We start from the raw sequence: 15,811 nt of genomic DNA, 5'->3' as shown, positions 1-15,811 counted from the left end.
CTTTAACCCAACTGTACAGATTACCTGGAAGACTTGAATCCCTAAAGACTACATTTTTTTTTTTCTCCTCTGCAGGGTGCTTTAGCGTGAAACATCCGTGTAACTGCTTAACACCTTCCTACTTTGCAGAGCGTTCTGGGCATGGGGCCTGTGGGCATCTCTCTAGCCTGGCATTTTTCATGCATGGCTAGGGTCCCACCTCTCCTCTGCCCATGCCAATCCCCACCTCCCCCAGCACTTTCCCCAAGGTCACAGTCTCACCTGCCATCACTTGTCCCCAAGGTTCAAACCTGCCATCATGTCTGTCTCCCAGAACATGGCTCCATGGGGATTTCTTAGGTCCCCAAGAGAGGTGCTGCTCTTCTTGCAGGCACTGGGCTCCAGGAGCCTGTCCTCGGATGCAGGGTCCCCTCTGGGGGAGGGAAACACCTCTCCTGAGACTGCGTTTCGGTTACCCTCTGGTGAGTGGTTATCCTTAGGTGGGTGAACATTGATCATGGGCAACATGTGATTCTAGAGCTGTTGCCTCTTGTGTCAAGAGGGGTCAGGATGGATGTCCCTGTCCCAGGTTCCTGGGCCTAAGTGGGAGGAGAGCTTGGATTGTTTCCTCTTCTGCAGGACCAGAGAGGGGCTCAGGAAGGCTTGCAGCTAAGCCAGTTTTTGGGTCAAAGTGCAGTTGATCTGGGATCAGAAACCTTGAGTTGGGGGCTAGACATATTCTGGGTGGTGTGTATTTTCTGTCCTTATTCCCCATTGTTTTCCTTTGTTCTCCTTTACCATTAGGTGTCTCTGTCTACGTTGGCCTGTGCTACTGGGAATAGTGGGGGAGGGTTTGGTCTTTGTTCTTAGACTAGAAAAGTAATGGCGGTGGGGAAAGACACCACGCCCACCAGGCTTCTTTATGCTTTGAGCCACAGAAATAGGCTGAGGGGCCCCAAGTGGAAGGCAGGCAGAGTGTGGTGCTGGCATGACTTTTGCCGCGTGTCGCACAGCAAGTCAGGGCCTCAGATGGTCAGACTCAGGGCTCTGGACTCTCATTCCAGTTGCTCGCTCCCTGAACCATGGTTCCTTTGCAGTTGGCTGCAGCACAGAACACTCTGCATTTCCTCCTTTGTGTGAACTGTGTGTTAGATACACACCAGAAACAAGGATTCAGGGCAATGGGGCTGGGACCAGCAGGGCCAGGAAAAGGCTAAGAACTGTTTGCTCCGGTGCCTGGGGCACAGCAGGAGGTATGCGAAGGGAACCAGATTGCAGAGGGGAGGAAAGAAGAGAGCAGATGTAGCACGTTCTGCATGCACGTACTGGACAGTGTGCACATGCATGTCCCAGCCACAGGTTTGGCCACGCCTGGGAGGGATGAACAGGCTCGTCTGAAGATAAGAAGGAGGTCTGAGTTTGGGGGGTTGTGCAGTGAGACAGGAAGGAGGTGGTCCCCTGGCTGCTTTGTCACTCTTGGAGGAGAAGGGAGACATGGGAGCCGTGGGGAAAGAAGCCAGCATCCCCCCTCCTTATGGAGACCCTCCTTTAAGCTGCCGGCAACCACAGGAGGGAGGTCTGTGAGACGGTGAGATGTTGGCTGCTGGGGGATGTGAAGCTGGTCCAGCTGAGAGAGATGACCTTGAAAGAGAGGACAGGCCAAATTGAGTTGGTGTCTAGTGTGGGGGAGAGGGGAGGGGCAGGCAGGAGGAAGGAGAAAGCTGAGAGATCCAGACGGTGGAGGGGGCAGGGCAGAGCCTCATGCACCTCCTGTCTGTCTGCCTCCCTCCTTCTGGCCGGAAGCAAGAAGGACACAGATGGGGGCGTGTGGGTGCTGGGCTGTCCATGTGCCTGCTGGGGTGGGGGCAGAGATGGGGGGCAGTGTGTCCTTGAGTCCTGGGGTTTTCCTGCGCTGAGATTCACAGAAGCTGCCTTCTCCTCATTACCTCCTGTGCACCATCAGGATGCAGGCCCACAGCCCTGTGGGTGGCACGCATTTTGCCAGTCTGAGAGATGCTCTCCCTGTTCCTTGCTTTTCAAAGAGCTCTTGGGGAGTGGGGAGGGGGATACTAATCCATTGCTCCAGCAGCTGGTGATGGGATTTCCATTTCTCCTGCAGAAATTCCCAAGAAATGATGGTTGTCTCCCCCCATCTCCCTTGTGCTTCTATATGTTAAGTCAACTTTCTCTTGAACAAATCACTTAGCCTCCCATTTTCTATCTGTAGAGATAATAATACCGTCTGCAGAGTTATTGGGACCATAAATTCAATCCCATATATCAAAGAGATCTGTAAAGTGAAAATTTACAGCATAAGCATAAGAGATTATTATTCAGGGAGGAAATTAAAGGGAAAAGGAAGAAGCAAGGCAAGGTCAGGGTGAGGAAACACTCCCTGGCTCCTGAATGGATTTAGCTCCAGCCCCTCCAGCAGCCCCTCCCTCCCTCCATTCCCTACGAGCCTCTTCCTGCCCTGGGCCTGGCTGTGGAGCTGAGGATGGGCAGGTGGACGGGCAGTCATGCAAACTTACCCTGGCCTCTTTGCCTCCTCCCACAACAGTCACAGGACTGGTCAGGGCGCTTGCCTGGAGCTAGAACCATCCTGAGGCCATGGGGTGCAACGGTGGGGGGTGCTCCCCTCTGCTCAGGGCTGGCAGGAGGGCCACCAGGGAGCCACCCAAGAGCAAGGGTCCTCACCAAGGTTGCCAAGGTGGAGCACAGGTGCTGAGTGCCATTAAGGACCTGGATGAGTGAGGCTAGAAAAGACTGGCTCTTTGAAGAGGTGGATTTAAATCCCACCTAGCACTGCCCGCTGCATCAGCAGTGAGGCCCCTTCCCCACCTGACTGGACCCCCGCAGCCCACTCTTCTCTGCTCTCCCTTTTTTCCTCAGGGCTAGTTCACACCCGTCTTTACCATTCCACCGGACAGGAGACCCTCAGTCTGGATAAAGAGGTGCTCTCTCTTTCCCCTGCCAAGTGTCCGACCCTAACTTCTTTAGGTCCCTGAGAAGAACCCCAGCTCCTTCAGTCAAGATGTAAGAGCTGCTGGGAGCCACTTGGATTTCTCTTCCCGCCCCACTCCCTGGATCATGGGAGGGGCCAAGGGACAGATGCACTATTTATAATTTCTTCAGGGAGGCGGCCAACAAGGGCGTTCTTTCTATTCCTTGGGTTTCCCTAGCCAAAAATGGGGCATTAGTTAGGAGACAGCTGCAAAGGCAGCAGGCCCTTGGGGAAATCCTACCCAGCGCAGCAGCCATGGCCTCAGGAAAGGAACCTGCCTACTTTGACTGGTCTTGAAAGTAGTGCCTACATCGAAGTGTGCTGTGACAGCGGGACTCCATAACCTATGCTTAGAGGGACCTGGGTTTGAATCCTGGCTCTGCCACTTATTAGCTGTGTGAATTTGGGTACCTCCCTTTCATAAACTTGTTTCCTCATCCACAATGTGGAGATAAACATCTCTACTATCTAGAGTGGTGGTTGGGATTAAGTGAGTTGATGTGCATAAAAACTTCTAATACAGTGTCTGGCAAATTCCAGGAGTCCAGAAATTGTGAGTCCCCTTCTCCCACAATAGAACAGGGGTCAGATGACTTTCTGTACTTAGCACATATTAATCTTGGGGCATATGGGTATGATGTGGTTTCTAGCACACGGGAGCCCCAGTTCTGGAAAATTTCTTCTGTTTTTTTCATTGGATTATTTCAAATCAGGGTTTCTTGCACTTGTGGATCTTGAGGTTTCCAACTGTTGCATGCCTCGGCCTGGTCATAATCAAATAAAGTGGGATATGGAAAGGATGGGACTGGGGAATGAGAGAGATCGTGTATGTGAGAGAGATAGAAAGAGCAAGAGAGAGACAGAGACAGAGAGAAAGAAACAGAGAGAGAGAGAGGGAGCTTGTTGGGTCCTGGAATACTTGGGTTCTTGGGGAGAGGGAGGGTGGACACAGCAGCAACTGCACCAGGCCCCTCTCACCGCCTTTGAGACTTCCCACTCCTAGTTTGCAGCCTGTGTGTGGAGTCTTCTCTAGTTCTCAAATTCTTCATCTGAAGAATGTGAATAATGATCCCTGACTGGTCTGCTTACAGGACTGTCCTGAGCATCCACAGTACTTGGAGAGGTCTAGATAGAGGTGGGGGAGGCAGATGAATGGGTTCCCTTCCAGGTGGGCCCCAAGACACACCTGTCCATCCAGACTTGGGGACCACCGGGGGCCTTGAGTGGTTGCCTTGGCTAACTCCTATTCCTTCAGCTTTCAGCTTAGACATTGATTCTTCAAGGTCTCCTGGACCCTTAAACTGTGTCCCCCTCCTGTAAGTTCTCATAGCGTTTTGTATATTCCTTTTACAGTATTTATCATGAGTTGAATAGTGTGGTTATTTGTGTGATTATTTGTTTCACACATGTCTTCCACACTCAACTTTAAGCTCCATGAAGAAAAGGAGTATGTCTATTGCATACTATCTGCACATAGCAGGTAGGTGCTCAATAAAATCCTTGCTGAATGAATACATGAATTGCCTGCCTCGCCCTTCTTCTATGCCCTAGTCAACACCTGATGCCAAGCACCCATCTATTACACCCCTCCTTGCCCAACATGTCCTTATAAGAAGGAGAAAGATGACATCTCTCCTCCCATTATAGTTCAAGGGGCAAGTTGGCTAGATCATAGTTGCCCTTCTTCCCATTCGCCCAGTACAGCAGGCCCAGCCCAGGATCCAAGAAGGTTGCAGGTAGGTAATTGCTATATTTATTTATTTATCTTTGCACAAGGCTGCCCTCTGGTGGTTAAACATCAAGAGAGCATGGCTAGGAACCAGCTGGCTGAGCCATCCGTGCTCAGAAGCTGGTCACTGAGCCAGGAATAGGTAAGCGCTACAAGGAGGCATCCAGATGAAGATTCATGTCAGTTCTCCATCCTTATGAATGGCTCCCTCCAAATATAACAGGAAGCTCTGGCATAGAAAAAGTAAGAAAAATTTAAAAGCCCCACAGAAACCCCACCCTACCCCCCTGGAAGTAGGGGGAAGGGTACTTTAAACAGCTGTTCTTTTTCCTCAGTGGTGTGCTGGCAAATGCTTAACGACAGGCTTTCTCTCTTTCTCAAAAAAATCCTAATGTGTAGTGTTTACCGATGTGCATGGTATAAATACTCCCAACATGGCCAATTTCAGACTACCAATGTGATGTCACTGAAAGCAGAGTTGGGAAGAGATGGGTAGTAGTAGCATGTCATTATATAGTATTTCCACCACACAAGTACCGTGGACGTAAATAAGTTCAAGAACATGGTTAACAATAAAACATAGTAAAATAATTGGGAAGTGATGAGTTTGAATATTTATTACATTTGTTTTCAACATAATATATTTAATTGTGAGTTTATATAATTTAGTTTTTGATAATGGCTGTATTTAACAACGGGCTTGCAAAATTCTGGAAGATTTTAATAATCAGTTCTTGCAAGCCTAGTAATAAGAGCTGGCTCCAGCCCGCCACTGCTTCTCCCCACTTCCTCCTTCTCTTTCTGTTCCTCCTCTTCCTCTTACATGATTTTCTTGGCATTCTGTATGGGTAGGAGGGATGGGGGATATGGGAAAGAGTTTTGCTGCAGACGTCGCTATTCTCTGAGCCAGGAGCCATAAGGTGTTAAGGAAAGAGGATGGAGAAATACAAATCTGGCTCCTGGAAGACATTTCCGTGTGTGTGTTGGGGGAGGGGTGTGTGTGGATTTTTGCAATCGGATCTTGAGGGTGATTAATGCCTGGATGAAAGACCACTGACAGGGATCGGGCCCTATGGCCCAGGAGGCCCGTGCCCTCGGTGGTCCTCCAAGGGCTCTTACTTGGGAGCAGTGGAAGGTGAGCTAGGTGAAGCGGCCCGTGGGGAGCCGAGGCAGGCAGAAGTAGGCACTGGGGAAGAGGCTCAGATTGATGGGATTGCCGTCCAGGCGGATGTCTTCCAGCTGCCTCCGGGTGTGTTTGTGCTCCTCAGCGTCACAGAAGGTGTCCCTCTGCATGGTCTCTATCATGTTATTCTGGAAAGAACACACTGACAAGCCTCCTCCGCCTGGAGATTCTGCCCTCAGGCAGCACTGAAGGCAGGCTCAGTCCGCTCTCCCTACCAGCTCGCCTCCCCTTTACAACTGGAGAAACCGAGGCACAGAAAGCCAACGCCCCATACAAGGAAAGAGGAGAGGAGACCCACTGAGGACAGATGGAGTGAGAGGGGAGATTGAGAGGGATGAAGGGAAGACGGGAGACAGAGGGTAAGGGAAGGGGGAGAGGAACAAGCAATTGGGTGAGATGGGAAAAGGACATGGAGGGGAAGTGTTTCAAAGAGCAGCAAGGGGAAGAAATCAAACTGAGTCTGTGCACAGTGGTCTGAACAAGACCTACCAATCCTTGTCTCCAGTGAGCTCTCAGTGATGTAGACCCACCGCTACCTAAGGGGGCGGGCTCCCTGCAATCTGACCTCCACTTTCTGTGCTGTTCAATGCTCTTGTTCTTGGGGAGGCCGCTCACCTGCAGGTGTAGTGAGCGCAGGCTCAGGGGCAGGGACCTGGGGATGGAGTCCAGCAGGTTATTGGCCAGGTAGAGGAACTGCAGCTTCTCCAGCGCCTGGGGAGGAGGCAAATGGTGCGGGAGGCTGGTGGGTGCTGTGGGGCCCTGGCAGTGATGGGTGCCTGATGTGACCCCGTTCGCTCACTCAGGGTCTCCTGGGCCTCAGCCAGGTGCCAGGTTCCGCGCTGGGTGCTGTGGGGGAGGCCCATTTCTTCCCACTGGATGCAGAAGGAAAAGCTGCTGCCACTGAGGCACCAGCAGCTGGGGGAGTGTGAAGGCACTCGGCAGTGTCAGTGGGGACTCTGGGAAGAGCAGGCAAGGGGCAGAGGTGGGTGGGAGGCAGGACGCAGGACATTTCGGCCCAGCCTCAGCGTCTCTGCTATCAGAGGGGACTTTCCCAAATGAAAAGTCTCCAGATGCTAAATCTGGAGCAGCTATGGAGAGCATGGTCGGGAAATACTCGGACTAGCATAATGAGAGCCACAGGCACAATGGAAGCAAATTGCATATGTGAGTGCGACAGAGCTGGGGTGTCAATCTCATCCACACCCCTCTTCATTTCCTCACTGGAACTGTCCCCAGGACTCTTCCTGGCCCTGCTGAGTGGGCAGCCCAGGGGGCCATATTTGTGCCATGTGTTTAGCCCTTCCCATCAAAACTGGCCAGCCAGTGACCAGATTTTCTCTCCTGAGAATTTGCTCCTAGAAAGACAGTGATTAGTCAGTCAGTGATGGGTTTTGGAAATAAAAGAATATGTAGAGTGAGAACTGGAGCCAGTACCACTGCAAGTCCAGTCACATGTAAGTCAAAGTTTTAGGGGAGCAGAAACTGAGTGTGCGAGGATGTTGGTGCAGAGGGAGGTGATTGGGCAGTTGCACAGAAAGAAGCCAAGAGACCAGGTGCCCCACAGAGGGAGAGGGGGGGCTGCTGATGGTTTAGATGAGGGAAATGGGGTTTGATTTTCACGCTCCAGAACAGGGTTGGAGCAGAGATACCCCGTGAGGGTCAGGGGTGTGTGTGTGTGTTTGTGTGGTCGTAGGCATGGGTGGCAGGTGGTAGATGGGGGACTTAAGGCCCTGGCTCACCCTGAAGGCTTCAGGCTGTATCCCTGAGCTCCGGAGCTGGTTCAGGCGGATGTCCAGGACCTCAATGCCAGTGGGCAGCACAGGTAGCGCTGCCAGCTTGTTCTCAGGGAGGATCAGATCCTGCAGAGCAGGCAGCAGGAGGAGGGCATCGTCATCGATGGAGGAGATGAAATTGCTAGAGAGGTCAATCCTCTTCAGTTTTGCTAAGAGGTGCAGGGCAGAACACAGAGAGATGAGGGACGTACCATCTTCCCTTGCTCCTGCTGGAGCTGCCTGTGACCTGCTCCCTGCCTCTCAGGATAGGGGATGCTAGCCAGCTCTCCACCTGCACCAGGTCCAAACCAGAAGGAATAACTTTATAAACCTGGAAAAGCCCTCAGATTCTGTAATACCTTTCCCTGGAGTTCTGTCCTATGTGGATTGGCTTGGAAGAAGCTTTTTGAGGGTAAGACCCAACAGGCTCAGGAATCCCTGGATCCATCCCACTTCTACCTGTTAGTTTACACAAAAGAACAATGAGGCCCAGGAAGGCTGTCAGTAATTAGTGGAAGAATCTGGATTAGAGACAAGAGTTAACATGGTCTTGTCCAGAGGCCAGGACGGCAGAGAGCTACAGTTGCTGGGACAGCCTGAAAACGTAGGCTTGATCATACTTTCTCCTCCCCTGCTTCCCATAGCTTCGGGGAGAACATACAAGAACAGGTCACTTCTGCCATCTAAAAATCTTCAAGGAAAGGAATTCAAGAGACTGGGACTATTTCCATTTGATAGCTGGAGAGACTGAAAGCCAACAGGGAAAGGCACTTTGTCTGGTGACTGTTCAATGTGGCTGGGTGGCAAGGGAAAGAACCCTGGGGGTTCCCTCTGCCCACCCACTCTTTTCTGTTGCCAGGACATTACATACTCAGCCCTTTGAAGTCTCCAGCCCGAATATGGCTGATGCGGTTGAAGCGGGCGTACAGGTAAGCGGTTGTCTGGGGAAGAGGAGGGATGTCCTCTAGGTCAGCATCGTCACAGTACACAGAGGAACCAAGGCACACGCAGATCAGACAGGTTGGCAGGCCTGGCCCAGGTGGAAGACAGAACAAAGGGAGACCCCCCTCCTCAGTCAGACTCCCTTCAGCCTCTGGGACCAATAGCCCCGGCCCCAGGGAGTGTCTGAGCCGTGGTTGTCTGTGTCTTGTTGGGTTGCTGCCCAGACCGACTGTCACAATGTACCCAGGAGTGCTGTTGGCCGCTGCCAGCCTGGCACTCAGCCCTTGACCTAAGAGAAGCAGATCCACCCTCAGTTATTACCCATTACAATCCAAGCCCATTAGTGCCTTCATCAGACCCTGGTCCTGTGTAGGTTTTTCTGGACCTATGTGGGTGTTTCTAGGACATCTATCAGTCTCTTTTCCATAGGGCTCCTCTCTAGTCCTAAAAGGTGCAATGAAGATGAAATAAAGCCAGAATTCAGTGGAATGGCCAATGGCTGCCGGCTCTGCCATCTGCCTTGTGGGCGAGGAGTTAGACATGTTCTGTATGGCTCCAAAAACCATAATAGAGCCAAGGTGGAGTGTACGCTGTCTGCCCAGGATTCATTTCCCCTTCTTATGGTATCAGCATCTCAGTTTTCTGTTGGAAAACATCCCTCCCCTGTTCTCAGTCCATGACCAGTGGTCATGAGACTTAGGCCAGGCCATTGAGCTCAGACTGGCTTTACAAAGTTGGGAAGGTTTTACTGAATACTGCAGGAGGTTTCCATCCCTTGTTATTAGAAAGGACAGAGATTACTGGAGATCACGGCTAGTCCAACTCAAGGGGGAACTCTGTTGGTAGTGACACAGACCCAAGATTAAGAGATAGCTCTTCTTCACCAGCCGTGACCAGACTGTGTACTTATCCCCAGGCCTTGAATGGCAAGTCCAGCTGAGGCCCTTTATGGCCTCTTTAAGCCTGGGAGGTCATGGATTCCTGACAGAAGTGTTTTCTCTACAGATGCCCCATTATCCTACACCCACCCAAGGCAAACATCTCAAGAGGAGAACAGGAACCGAGAGCAAGCAAGTCAGGAGTTAACTGCATCCTCCTCTGCCTCAGTTCTGATCCCCAGCAGAGTGCCAACCCCCTACCGGCGGATATGCCAGCATCCCAGAGTCTCCAGGAGGGCCTCAAGGAGGGGGGAAAGCTGCTAACGAGGGAATTCAAGCTGAAAAGCAGTATGACTGCTTCATTTGCCCCCATGCCAAATGACAGCCACAAAGTTATTTATTCTTCTCTACAGGCCTTTAATTGTCTCTAATCTAATTACCACTCAACCTGCTCCCCCAGCGATGCTATTAATTAAGGTAGGTGGCTTTTCTAGGCACAGCGGAGTTCTTGCATTTCTTTGCTTCCTATCCAGTTTGTGCACTCAGGCAGAAGCATTAGGAACAGCCAGCCTCTCCCTTTGTTTTGTTTTTTTTTCTCCCCTGCAGCTGTTTCCCCTTCTCTCCCTGATCCTCCACTCCCTAGCTCTGACTACACTCCTCTTTGGCACCCCTGGTGCTGGGTCATGGCTGCCGGCCCATGACCTGTGGCTATTGAGACCTGTGCCTGTGAACTTACCGTGGCTGGTCGGGGAAACCAGCAGGCCCAGCGTCCTAGGCCTGGCCATTGTGGGGTTTGAAGGGGGTGTCCTTGGAGCCTTTGTGCTCTGAGTGAAACTTGTCCTGGTTGGAGAAGCCAGGCTGGTCCCTTTAACCTGGAGACACAGTATACAGTAAGCCAGCTTTGAGGGACTGAGAGGGACTTCACTTTGGATTCTGGGAACTTCAGCAACCAATTTTAAGCTTGCAAAGAGTCACTGTGGAGAACGAGGGGAGGATGGCAGAAAGAGTGAGGAAGGCAAGGACCTTCTGAGAATCTGGCCCCTCATCATGACATGGATGAGGAAACTGAGGTCCAGATAGGGGAGGGACTGAGCTCAAGGGGCCAGCTGGTGGCTAAGCTGGTGGCAGAGCTAGAACCACATCTCCAGACCCCCCAGGCTGGGCTTTTCCCTTGCCCGCACAGACCAAGGTCAGACAGCAGATGAGTGTAGACTTAAGATCAGTCCCTGCAAAGGCCAGAAAGGGCTGAGAGATGAACTTCAGAACTGAAGATAGTCTAAGAAAAGACAGGTTGTAGCATTCCTTTCTTCAAGGGAGAATGTGAGGACATTGCTGTTGTCCCAGTGAGATACACCTTATGGTCTTGAAGGCAGAGGGAAGGAGGGATGTATGACTTCTAAGGGAAGTCCCACAAAATTTGCTACAAACAGACAAAGAACTTGAAGTTTTGTGTCCTCTTTCGTAGTATTATCTAAATGACAAGTTCCTGTGGAGGGACAAGAATTTCCACCTCCTAGAGAAAGTTGGAGGCTTGAGATACCTGCATTATGGAACAGGTAGAGAGGGACCAGGCCTCAGGCTCCCAGTTTCTTGCAGGGAATGCAATGGGTCTGCTGCATGCCCCTCACCTTGGGGAGCTGGTCCATGTAGTCTGTGAGTTCATCATAGTTGCTCAGGTCAATGACCTGATCGTAGTTGTCCAGGCTCAGGACATAGTCCCCCAGATGCAGAACTGCATAAGAATCACCTTCCCCTTGTGGCTGGTCTCCTTCCCTCTCCCTCTCCGTCTTTGGGAGAGATGCTGTCCCTGCTTCCTGCAGCATCAGGGCCAGCAGGCTGAGTAAGGCCAGGAGCTTCATGGAAGTCCTGGCAGGTGGCAGATGGGATGAGAATGGGGCCGAATCACTTAGGTATCCAGTCCTGGGGGAACAGCTCACAAACTCACCCCACTTCCCACCCCCACACTTGCAGATTCTTAAGCCATTTGTCACACACTTAGTGCCTTCATTCATGTGCAGGCTCCTTCAAGGCTGGGGCTACATCTAGGGGGATATCTCCTGCCAGCCCCCCTCACTGCTCGCCAGTTCAGTCTCTTCACATGCTCATGCACACACTGATATTCACTCACGCAGGAATGTGCAGGCACCTGGCAAAGGCTCATTTACTTATCTCAACACAGACACACTCATGCATGTCCCCTTGTCTACATACCTCCCTACTAACTAGGCACACGCTCGTGAATTTACACAGATGTTCTCTCTTATACAACCACCCACTCAGAGTACAACCATTAGCCACTAAACTAGATTTAGAGAAACTTCACCATTAAGGAATCCTGTGGTTTTTAAAAGATCATTCATTCATTCATGCCTTTGCTTGACAAACATTTATGAGATATCTTAATAGTCCCAGGCACTGTATTTGTCTCTGGGGGCACAGAAATAAATAAGGCATGCCTAGTTCCAGGAATGACTAGTCCATTTAGAGAACATAGGCTTAAAAATTGATTACGGTGTAAAAAAGCATGTTAGTTTTAAAATCTATTTATAAATGCAGCTTTTTAGAAACAAATGATTATGGAAACAGAAGAGCTCTTTGTGTTTGGTTGTACACACCCGGAAAATTCCTTAGGTTTCTGTGTACAGGTGAATTCAAATGTTCATACAAGTTCATCCACATATGCACAGATGGGTCAAGGAATGTGTGCAGTGTGGGTGTGAGGTACCCAGTGTATTTCTGATAATGCAGCTCTCCCCAAAGCCGGCTACACAAGTCTCTAGTAGACTCTCCCTCTTTTTTTCTTCATTTTTAAAAATTGAAGTATAGTTGATTTACAATGTTGTGCCAATCTCTGCTGTACAGCAAAGTGACTCAATTATAAAAAATATGGGGCTCCCCTGGTGGCACAGTGGTTAAGAATCCGCCTGCCAATGCAGGGGACACGGGTTCGAGCCCTGGTCCCAGAAGATCCCACATGCCGCGAGCAACTAGGCCCGTACGCCACAACTACTGAGCCAGCGTGCTGCAACTACTGAAGCCCGTGCACCTAGAGCCCATGCTCCGCAACAAGAGAAGCCACTGCAATGAGAAGCCCGCGCACCGCAACGAAGAGCAGCCCCTGCTCACCGCAATTAGAGAAAGCCCGCGCACAGCGACAAAGACTCAATGCAGCCAAAAAAAAAAAAAAAAAATGGAAAGCTTCACAAATTTGCGTGTAACCCTTGTGCACGGGACATGCTAATCTTCTTTGTAGCGTTCCAATTTTAGTATGTGTGCTGCCAAAGGAAGCACGCTCCCTTTCTTAATTTTAGCTGGGCAAGGGGGTAAGCCCCCATCCTAGCAAGAGGTGTCTCTTCATCTTACCTCCCATACATTACTCCAAACCAAATTATATAATCAAAAAAATCTTAAAGCAAAAGCCCTAAGACAGTTTACTGCCTCCCTCCAACCTCAATCCCCTGTCTCAACCCAGACACCCCACCCCACTGCACCCCTGTGCCCTCCTCCCCACAAGCACTCTCCCTCATTTGCATACCAATGGGCCTAACACCTCAAAGCCTTGAACCTTACCCCTGTAGACTCTTTTGGTTCCAAATGGAGGCTCACAGCTTCCAGAGAGGTGGGGAGTCTGATGGAGAAGTCATGACCCACGGAGGGGTCTGGGTAGACAGTCGCCTGGGGAGGGCAGGGGAGCCAGCCAAGGCAGGCGTGTAGCCAATCAGACTTCTCTTTTTCCTGACGTCCAGCTGTTTCTTCTCCTCCTTCCTCAGCAGGTCCCTCATCCCACTCCTTTGCTTGGTTGGAAAGAATTTTTTTCTCCCTCCCTCCACCTCTTCTACTCTCAGCCCCCTATATGTACCCCTCCCCACCTCCCATCATCTTTTCCTCTCTTTCTCTGTCTGCTACGTCTCTCTTTTTCTGGCCCACCGTCTTTGAGGGGGCAGGTGGTTCCCACCTCCTGAGGGTAGATCAACCCCTCAGATTCTGTACTCTCCAAGAAGAGAAGGCAGCAGTGGGGGTATGTGGAGGGATAGAGCTTGGCTTTCCAGCTTTTTTCTCCAGCCAGAGAGTGATAAGGCTTTGGTTTCATAGACAGAATCCAAAGATTAAAAGAGGCTCAGCTGAGGTACTCCGACCAGCACCACTACCCACCACCTGGACCTCTAATCCAGGACCATAACTGAACAAAGATCACCACAGGGAGAGAGATTCAAAGAGAAGGTGAATGGGGGATGGAGCAGGATTTGATAGCCAGCTTCAAGCTCTCTGACGATGATGGGGAGGAAGATATAGGAAATTCTCCAAATCTATAAGATTGGGCCCTAGAAAAAAACTTCCTGATCATAAACACCAGGAGGCATTGTGTGGGGTCCTCAGGGGGCTGAGGAGAATCCCCCCCCCACTCCATGGTCCCCTACCAAAGATGTATGTGTCAGGAAAGACTCTCCTTTCCCTGGTGCCTTAGGTTGCTGCAGGGCAAGTCCTTGCTGAAGGCACGGGTAAGGGGCTAAGACATCGTCCCCAGGAGTCTGCCAGCCTGCATACGTGTTTGTCCAGGTTCTTAGGTGACGCCCCTTCTCCCTACTTCCTCCCACTAACCAGAGACCGAATCCCAGCTGCATGGTTCTCCTTGGGATCGTTTAATCCAAAACTTTCATAGTGCATGTGGGGAAACCGAGGCCCAGCAAGGTGAGGTGACTTGCCCAAGGTCACACAGAGCCAGGGCCAGGTCCTAGATTTCCTGATTCTCAGGCCAGAGAGTTCTCCTTTATTCATATGACCCTCCCCTTCTTTGCCTCACCCCTGAGGTCCTGAGGCCATGTGTCTCTGTGCCCTCAGAAGAGATGGCCTTGGCAGAACTCATCTCTGCCCTGGCACAACAGGTGAAGGGGCAGAGCTAACAGCCTGGCTCCAGGGGCAGTGCTCCTGGGCACCAGCTGGTGTGGAGAGGGCTTCCCCAGCCCAAGAAACTTGTCACCAGAGCAACACTTATTCCTGTGCCCCAGACGGCCCCCGACGTGTGCAGAGACACGCAGGGCTCTGCTGGTGGAGGGAGGGAGCCCCTGGAGCCAGGAAGGTGCCCAGGAAACAGAATGCATATGTGGCGGGCTGTCCTCCTCTACTTTCTCTCTACAGCCTAGGCTCCGCAGCCAGAAACCCTCGCCCCCGCCCCGCCCCCGAGTCAGCCTGGGCGTCACCCCTCCCCACCCCACACCATTTATTCCCTGCGAAGAATGCAGATGTGACGGTTCATTCATTCCCCCCTGCAGTCTGCTCCCACTCTCCTTCCCCGCTTTCTCGGTGACGCACACCCGCCAGCCCTCCTGCTCTCTGGGCTCTATCGCTGTGGCCCCTACAGTCGGTATTCTCCCACGCACTCGGCCAGCTTGGCCAGATTTGCGGTCACTCCACGCATGAGCTGGCTCCACCCTCCCCACGCCCCCCTCCACCCCCGCCCCCGGCCCCCAGTGGAGCAGCTTCTGGTTTAGGCTGCACGTCTTAGACCCTCTCCCAGCTTCTGCTCTCGGTTTCACAAATACACCGGCACACACTCTGGTTACCATGGATTTCTGGGAGGGTCCATGGGATGTGTGCGTGTGTGTGACCTACGTGGGAACCGTCTAACGATCATGCTGTTGTTCCAGGCAGCTCAGCTCCCAGAGAGCCCGCAAAAGGTGGCGGGAGGTGCAGGAGCTGGTCTAATCCGAATCTCATTAGGAGAAGCAGGAGGCATGATGATGGAACGGAGGTGGCAGGCCCTGGGGACAGAAGTCTGGCCAGCTGACCCTGTTGCTTCCCTGTTCGTGGGCAGAGAGAGAGGCAGGGGTGGAAGTTTCAGGAACCCTCCTGCTTTTTGGACAGCAAGGGTATATTCCCTGCTGAGGGCTTGTAGCTACATAACTCCATGACTGGAACTCATTTCTCTTCCTCTCTCAGGCACACACACACACACACACACCTCATACAGGGTAGACTCCATGTCTCCCAATCTTTTTCTCATGCTGCTTCCCTTCTTTCCTGTTTATGTGCTTTTTCCTCCTTCTCCCACCTGGCAAAATCTGATTCAAACCTTAAGATCCAGCTCAAATGATAGGAGCCATTCTGGTTTCTCCCAGGCAGAAGTAGAGGCCCTCTCCACTATGCTTTCTGTACCCAACATTATTGCAAACACTTAAGACATGCAATTACTAATTCATGGATTTTTTCCTGTATGAATTCCTCAGTGGCATGGGGTATATATTACTTATCCTTGAATTCTTAGCTGGGAACCTTGCACATGGTTGATATATGCTGAAAACTTGCTGAATTGAACTGAAGCAGGAA

General features: G+C 51.5%; 1 protein-coding gene and 1 non-coding gene across 3 annotated transcripts; both read right to left on the bottom strand.

Annotated features, from left to right (window-relative positions):
• Positions 1-5,479: 5,479 nt before the first annotated feature.
• On the bottom strand, positions 5,480-11,416 carry OPTC (opticin). Of its 2 annotated transcripts, XM_007166129.2 has the most exons (7): positions 11,116-11,416; positions 10,224-10,359; positions 8,539-8,697; positions 7,635-7,837; positions 6,511-6,606; positions 5,832-6,023; positions 5,480-5,552 (listed from the first exon to the last, which is right to left on the bottom strand). In XM_007166129.2, the coding sequence occupies exons 1-6, from the start codon at positions 11,344-11,346 to the stop codon at positions 5,853-5,855; spliced, it is 996 nt and encodes a 331-aa protein (XP_007166191.1). In that variant the 5' UTR covers positions 11,347-11,416; the 3' UTR covers positions 5,480-5,552; positions 5,832-5,852. The 2 variants fall into 2 exon arrangements, with proteins under 2 accessions (XP_007166191.1, XP_057383321.1); XM_057527338.1 differs by having other exon boundaries at positions 5,497-6,023.
• Positions 11,417-12,671: 1,255 nt separating this feature from the next.
• LOC114238611 (U6 spliceosomal RNA) lies at positions 12,672-12,778 on the bottom strand. Its single transcript, XR_003623932.2, has one exon. It is a non-coding gene; the product is annotated as a U6 spliceosomal RNA (small nuclear RNA).
• Positions 12,779-15,811: the final 3,033 nt, after the last annotated feature.

This window comes from Balaenoptera acutorostrata, chromosome 1, assembly GCF_949987535.1.
Source record: "Balaenoptera acutorostrata chromosome 1, mBalAcu1.1, whole genome shotgun sequence".
Taxonomy (NCBI): Eukaryota; Metazoa; Chordata; class Mammalia; order Artiodactyla; family Balaenopteridae; genus Balaenoptera; species Balaenoptera acutorostrata.
Note: the sequence above shows the minus strand (reverse complement) of the source record. Positions and strands in the feature narration are given on the sequence as shown.

What these genes read in the sequence shown, in the direction of transcription:
- OPTC (XM_007166129.2), bottom strand. Translation starts at nt 11,346, where the DNA reads ATGAAGCTCCTGGCCTTACTCAGCCTGCTGGCCCTGATGCTGCAGGAA. An exon ending in GGTTTCCCCGACCAGCCACG is followed by an intron (nt 8,698 to 10,223) that starts GTAAGTTCACAG and finishes CACCTGGGCCAG; the next exon opens with GCCTGCCAACCTGTCTGATC. An exon ending in TGGAGACTTCAAAGGGCTGA is followed by an intron (nt 7,838 to 8,538) that starts GTATGTAATGTC and finishes TGCACCTCTTAG; the next exon opens with CAAAACTGAAGAGGATTGAC.